This window comes from Nipponia nippon, unplaced genomic scaffold (genome assembly GCF_047370975.1).
Source record: "Nipponia nippon isolate SJK-2023a ecotype South Korea unplaced genomic scaffold, ASM4737097v1 scaffold_7, whole genome shotgun sequence".
Taxonomy (NCBI): domain Eukaryota; kingdom Metazoa; phylum Chordata; class Aves; order Pelecaniformes; family Threskiornithidae; genus Nipponia; species Nipponia nippon.
Genome location: NW_028262391.1, coordinates 14,731,375 through 14,738,000, shown reverse-complemented (window position 1 = coordinate 14,738,000; position 6,626 = coordinate 14,731,375). Strand labels below are relative to the sequence as shown.

Genomic DNA, 6,626 nt, shown 5'->3' with positions numbered 1-6,626 from the left:
CACCTGAGCTCTGCTCCAGCCTGTTCCACCCCGTCGAGCACAGCAAAGCCAGAAGGCAGAGAAAAGCATGTCTTACATAAGCCAGACATTTAAGAGCTTTACACGTGAGGGTGGATTTTCCTCCCTCTCCTGGGAGCCTAATAAGAAGTGTGCACACTGTGAGGCTTTCTAAGGCAGCAGACGGGACCATGGTGAGAGCTGGCTTTATCACTGGCCTGAGTTCAAGTCAGTAACTGCGTTCAACATTGCTTGATGCCACCGTCAAGGAGATCCAGGACTGAAAACAACGTGATCAGATGGAGGAACTGCTTTGGAAGGATCATTGTGTGCTCCTCAACAAGGATGAAGAAAATGAGCTGGTAAGGAGTGGGGGACCGCACTGGGTTTTGGTTTCCTTGTGCACCTCTTTTCCCACATGCCCATTTTGGATGTGCCTCTGCTGCTTCTTCACCTTCACTCCCCATTTAGGCACTGTCTCTTCAACATAGCCTTGGTGAAGGCAAAACCCTGGATCAGTCCTTGCTGACTTTGAGACTGATTTTTGCAAAGTAAGGGCTTAGTGAGGAACATACTACTTCAGTCCAGAGGCATGAAACATGGAAGAGACCTCTTTGCCCACCAGAAGTCATCTGGCCAGGGAGAAGAGCCCCTTTCCCCACTGTTCCATTGTCTTTTCCATCCTAATTGTGAGGATCTCTACTAATGAGTACACGTTTCCTTACTGGGTCATCATGTATCAGAAAGCGAGTCATAGGGAAAGTGCTTACAAATGAGTTTTATCCAGGACAATTGTCTGAAGTAGTGATTAAATCACTTCTCCTGAAATGCAAGGGTCTTTGCTGCTTAGGAGGTCTAGGAAGACTAAGCAGATCACCAAAGTCTACTGCAGCTCTCATGGCGAGAATCCCTTGTTTCTCAGTCTTTTGCAGCAGCTTTTATGGAGCTGCTCTGTCCTTACAAGGGTTTTTTATTAATGTTAATTGAATCTACTTTCTGTCTTTGATTGTGATTGATTATTGATTATGTGCAGCAGCCTGGAAGGGCTACGCTAAGTGAGTGCTTTGTGAACACAGGGAGTTGGAAACTCTTCCTCTACCTGCTAACACAGGGTAATTACACAGAGCCCGGTGAGGGTGGGAGTAAGACTTTCTCCTCCAGCTTTCTGTGCAAGGAACAACTGGAATCCAGATATTTACAGTGCACAAAGTGGGCACAGAAGCAGAAGCCTCTGCACAGGTGCAAAATATAGTCCTGTCACTCCTGTATTTGCTACAGATATATACGTGCTGCTTGCACTGGAACCACAGCAGCACGCTCCCCCAGGATAGGAGTCCCTGTCCTCTGCAAGCAGAGGCTGCTAGCAGGTGTTTCCCAGCATTTCCAGTGTCACTGTTTGCCCAGCCCTGGGGACTGAGAAAGTGCCTCTGTCATGGGTATGCAGGTGCTCAGGGCACACACAGGTGGGAGAGATCCTGCTCTGCAGAGCACACCTGCACCTCTGTACCAGGATTGCTTGCAGGGCTACTAATAGCAATGGGGCTTCAGCTTCCCTGGTTGCTTTCAGTAAATTCCTGTTGGGATTTGGCTGTTGCTCATGTGAGCTTGTTTCAGACTAGGGAGCTCGGGTTAGTTGCAGTAACCTGAATCCAGCACGAGATGAAAAAAATCTGCTGTGGGAGACAGGTAAGGAATGAGCAAGGGATTATCTCTGTCATACTGATTGCTACAGACAGTGTTCTTCAGGGGGTCACTAGCTGGTGTGTGGATATGGCCCTCAATGCCTGCTTCTACTTGCATAAGAAGCAATGGGGATGCCAGCTCCCTGATGAGGATGGAGTGCCGGGATGGATGGATGGAGTGGGGCTGTTGCCACAAGTAGCCTTTTAGCTGGGAGCCTGTGCACGCCAGATGAGCTGTACCCACTTCCAGGAGACACCTCCCTTGCCCCATCCAGCCTGTGGCTGCAACCCTGCGGGCAGGGGAGGGCCCTGGCTCTGCCCTGGATGCTGCTGACACAACCTGCCTTGTGCAAGTCTGTCTGCATCAGGCTGGGCAGTGCTTTTCATCATACATCTTCCCGTGGTCCTGTTTGCTGGAGCAGCCTTGCTTCCAGGTACTGCACTTCTCAGAAATCCCTTCTTACTGCAGACAGGCTCAGTGGGGTGAATCAGCCGCGAATGTGGGTTCCCTCAGCTCTGGCCTTCAGTGCTTCCTCGATTGGAGTTTCCTTTCAAATTGAGTTGCATTATCCCAAATTACCTCTGGAATTTCAGTGGGCAAGGTACCCTTATTGCCTTCCCTTGTAACTGCTGTTACAGTAGATTGCACCCACAACTGAGAAACATGTCTGGTGCAGAATGTACTGTATTGATTAGCGTAAATAAAGGAAGTGAGGGTCTCCACCCTGGGTGTTGGGCTTCTTGGCCTATAAGCCAAATTTGGTCTGTGCTGACAATGATTGCTCCTGTGAGAAGGGTAAGCAATCCTTCAGTGGTTAACCTGACCTCCAGGGGAGGTGTGCTGGCATCGTTCCTGGTGTCTTCCTGGAAAGAGAAAACAATACAAGTCTTGGTGGGTTTTTTCCAGATGGGTTATCCCTCAGTCACTCAACTTGTTTAACTATTCAAACTAAAGACAAAAATCCTTTTTCCTGCTCAGAATATCTCTGTTCTGTCTCTTTAAATGCAGTCGAGCTAAACATTAAAAGTCTTTTTGGCCTGCTTGACCTGGTCTGGAATAGATTGCAATAAGTACCATGTTCTGCAAACCCTCATTCTGCTATAAGAGGGTCACGGGGGTGTACTGGCCCCAGTGACTGATATGACTTTAATTCCTGTATTAGAGTTTTGACTGCCTCTTCATGCTCTGGGTTCCACTTCCACAGTTTTACAATTTGTAAAAGTGAATACAGTGGGTGAGCAAAAACAGAAAATCCAGGTAAATGTTCTCTCCAGTACCTTAATATGTTGTTGTAATTTCTTCCTAGATTGGGGTATCTGCAATTGTTCTATTTTACTTAGTGCCTGGTGGATTGCTGCACTACCTGCAATCCACAAAGTGCCTAAAAATTTTACTTCTCTACTCAGTCCCTGACATTTTTTGGGTGAAATTTCAACTTCTGCTTTATGTAGTGTTTAACATGCTGCTGCTGCCTCCCTACCTTTTCGGGGAGGTCCCTCCAATTAGGATATCATCTATATATTGGTACAGTTTCGCATCTTGAGGGAGCGAGACTGTGTAAGAGCTCAGCAAGTGCAGCATGAGCCGTTGTAGGTGAATGTTTATACCCCTGTGGGAGTCTGTTAAAGGTGTATTGTCTACCTTCCCAAGTAAAAGCAAATTTCTCTTTATGCTTCTCCTGCAAGGGGACCATCAAGAACATATCCTTCACATCTAGCTCTGCCATCCATGTGTTTGCAGCTGCTTGTAAGGTGGCTGTTAAAGTTACAGTATTAGGTATTGCAGCCCTTACTGGAGCTGTGTTGGCATTTAAGTGCTGATAATCAATTGTCAGCCACCATCTCCCATCTGGCTTTCGGACTGGTCAGACGGGTGAATTGTACAGGGAGTGGGTTCTGGAAACAATGTCCTGCTTTTCTAAGTCTGCTATTACTTCAGAAATCCCGTTTTGTGCTGCAGCATAAGTCAGGTATTGCAGTACACTAATAATCTTTGAATCAGGGAGCGCAGGGGCAGCATGAAGCACACACGCTGTAGCCTCCTGATTTTTATCAAGGTTTGGGTTAATATTTGAACTGAAGAACCACACGCTGCAGGCTGGGAAGTGCCAATTTTGTCTGATCAAAACATCAAACCCCAAAATATTTTCATTGTGACCAGGAACCATAAATTAACTTTCAGTTTGGCAAGTAGCACTTGCTCCGTTCACTCCAGTAATTTTAACTCTTTGCCATCCAGGTCGTACACCCAGCGTCTCAGCATCCTGTTGTGTTAGTATGGAAATTTGTGCTCCCATACCTATTAAAAATTTTGCCAGTTGTCATTGAGGTCCAACTGGAATCAGAATGTGTTCTGCTTTAATGGCTGCATGGTGGTGATCATTTTCATCTAAACCCTCATTGTGTTCTGTGTTTCTTTTAATTTCATCCTGCTTTGCAATTAAGTAGGGTTTAAGAACTTCTGGGGCCCCTCCAAGTAGTGGTTTTAGCCTCGCGTAATCAGTTGTAGCATATTGGGATATCACCAGGTTCTCGTCTATGCATGGCTTGTATGCAGGCAGCTTTTCTGATGGCTGTAGAGAGCTTGCTAAGAGATCTTATGAGGATTATGGAAGGTTCATCTCATTCCATCCCATCTATTCCTCTAGCCCAATAAGCTATCCTGCTAGTAATAGAGTGGGATGCGTATGCCGGATTGGTCCTAAATTTAAGAGAACTCCTGGACCCCAAAAGCCATTTGCTTCATCTCCAGCCAGCATTATTGAGTTGCTGCCACTCAGCAGACTCTCCACAAATACTCTGTTTCGGTTTCACCTGGCTTTCTGCCATATTTTTCATGTAAATTTGCCAATTGTATCAGATCCCAGGGAGTGCTTTGTACAATATATCATGGAGCACCACCCCAAGGTCCTTCAGATATTTCTCTTTTAATAATAGGTCTGGCTTCATATTCAGAGGGATTTAAAGAAAGTAGAGTCATCCTCTCCTGAATCACTATTATTGGGGTTACTCCATATATTGCCATCTGATTCTTCTGGGAATTAATTTTCTAATCTGTACAATGTCAGGGACGTGAGGAGCATGCACAAGCATCATTTTGACCCTTTCTTCTAACTTTCAGTTTTTCTCCTCCTCCTCCTGTAACTCTTTCTGCAGTTTGCTTCTTCTGGAGCCTGCACCAAACCACCACCAGTTTGGTCAAGGGGCCAAGCCCATCCATCACACCTGTCCCTGTGGGGTGATGAATGAGTTGTGGCCCCACACACCTCCTGCCATTCCAGCCACCCCTCTAACAGGCTCCTTGTTTTCCAGGCCTGCATTCAGAGTGTATTTATAAAAAGTCTTGCTATGAAGAGGTAAGCAAATGAAAACCTCCTTGAATTTCCTTAGCTGTGGACACTGTGGTTTGTCCTCCCATCTGAAAACACCATTTGTAGTTATTGATTTAAACTTCTGTGGCTTCTGAAGGAACAATATTTTGTATACAGCAGGGCTGCACATCTAAAAGCTACAGAGCTGGTTTGAAATGGATTTTGCTAACCTGGTATAAGGGTTGCATTATTATCTTTATTTCACTTGAGCTGCATTGATTTCAGCTTAGTTTATGTTGATTATGATCAGAGTTCAGATAAATCAAGTTAATTGCTCTCTTAAACCTACATAGGTGCTTACTCCGCTGCCTCTAAATCACTTGAAAATTATATTTGAAGTTGAACCAGTACAATTGTTTGTACAAGCCCTCTCCAAGGAGCTCTGCTTTGTTGCAAACTCTATCCTGTAAAGCACCAGTTGTCCTCCTGGCATTTCTCTGGCATATATTTTGGATATGGGACTTCCTCATTTTTATTCTTTTTTTAATAATTCGAAACACCATTTCCTCCCCCTCCTCTCAACAGCATAAGCCATGTCAATAGGTTACACTATCCCACCACATTGTGTACTTTAGTTGGCAAGCTGTTCTGGGAAGACACTCAGTGTAGTCACAAGTAGACGTACAAGAACATTTCCTTTTACTACCTCTGCCTGCGTCAGCAGGGTCACTTGATACCTCCTCAGGGGCAGGTGCCTCACGCACCCGCTGCCCAGTGGGTGGGTAATTGTTATCTGTGGTCTGGGTCAGGTATCTCACCTCGGTGATGGCGCAGGATTGCTCCTGCAGCTCCTTGCACGGGCCTGTCCTGCAGCACCCACAAGCAGTGGGCGACTGGCAGCATCTGTGCTGGTGCCAGAGCGATGGGCCTGGCGCAGGCAGGGCAGCACCGCAGCCGCTCGCCTGCAATGCCGCTGCTTCCTCCGCTCGCTTCTGAGTGCGGGTGCCCTCCTGCCCTCACCATCAGCCCTAGGGTGAAGTCACAAGCATTGCCTGGAGCTGTGCTTTTTGAAGTAGGGAAGAGAGCTGACAGGTGCCTGGGAAGTGCCCTGTATAGGGAAACAAATGGATCACTGCAGCAGGAAAGGAGACACCTGATGGGAAGCAATAGATTTTTTTTTCTTTCCCCCCCAGCAGTGGGTGCAACACAACAAATTAAATCTCTTTTTCTAGGTTTTTATCTCAGCCTTAAACCAAAATTATTTTCCCAAATAAACTTTTATACAATCTACCATAGCATGGGTAGGAAAAAGCAAGCCTTATCGTGGGGGCTGCCTGGGTCCCTGCCTTGGTGCCTGTGGGGAAGCAGAAAGGGACAGACACATGGCTGCTGAGGGGGTGGATGTAGGGCTGTAGGGCCAGGCTGGCACCTACCAAGGCTGTGGTCTCACTGCTGTGAGAGCTGTGGCCAGGCTGGATGTGGGTGACATGTCCAAAGGGTTGGCATCCCTGGGTGCTGTGAGCTGCCAGCTGTGGATGGCGTGTCTCCCCCTTTCCCTCATGCCCTGCAGGGTGCTAAGAGGGCTGGGAGAGCACCCAGTGTGTACAGAAGGATCCAGTTACGCTACAGGCATTAA

At 47.0% G+C, this 6,626-nt stretch overlaps 1 protein-coding gene across 1 annotated transcript in view; it reads left to right on the top strand.

Annotated features, from left to right (window-relative positions):
* Positions 1-296: 296 nt before the first annotated feature.
* Positions 297-6,626, top strand: part of LOC104015732 (putative cation-transporting ATPase 13A5) — a 35,466-nt gene continuing 29,136 nt past the window's right edge. Inside the window, 1 exon segment of the mRNA XM_087739720.1 lies at positions 297-359. Coding sequence (XP_087595846.1) covers positions 297-359 — 63 coding nt within the window.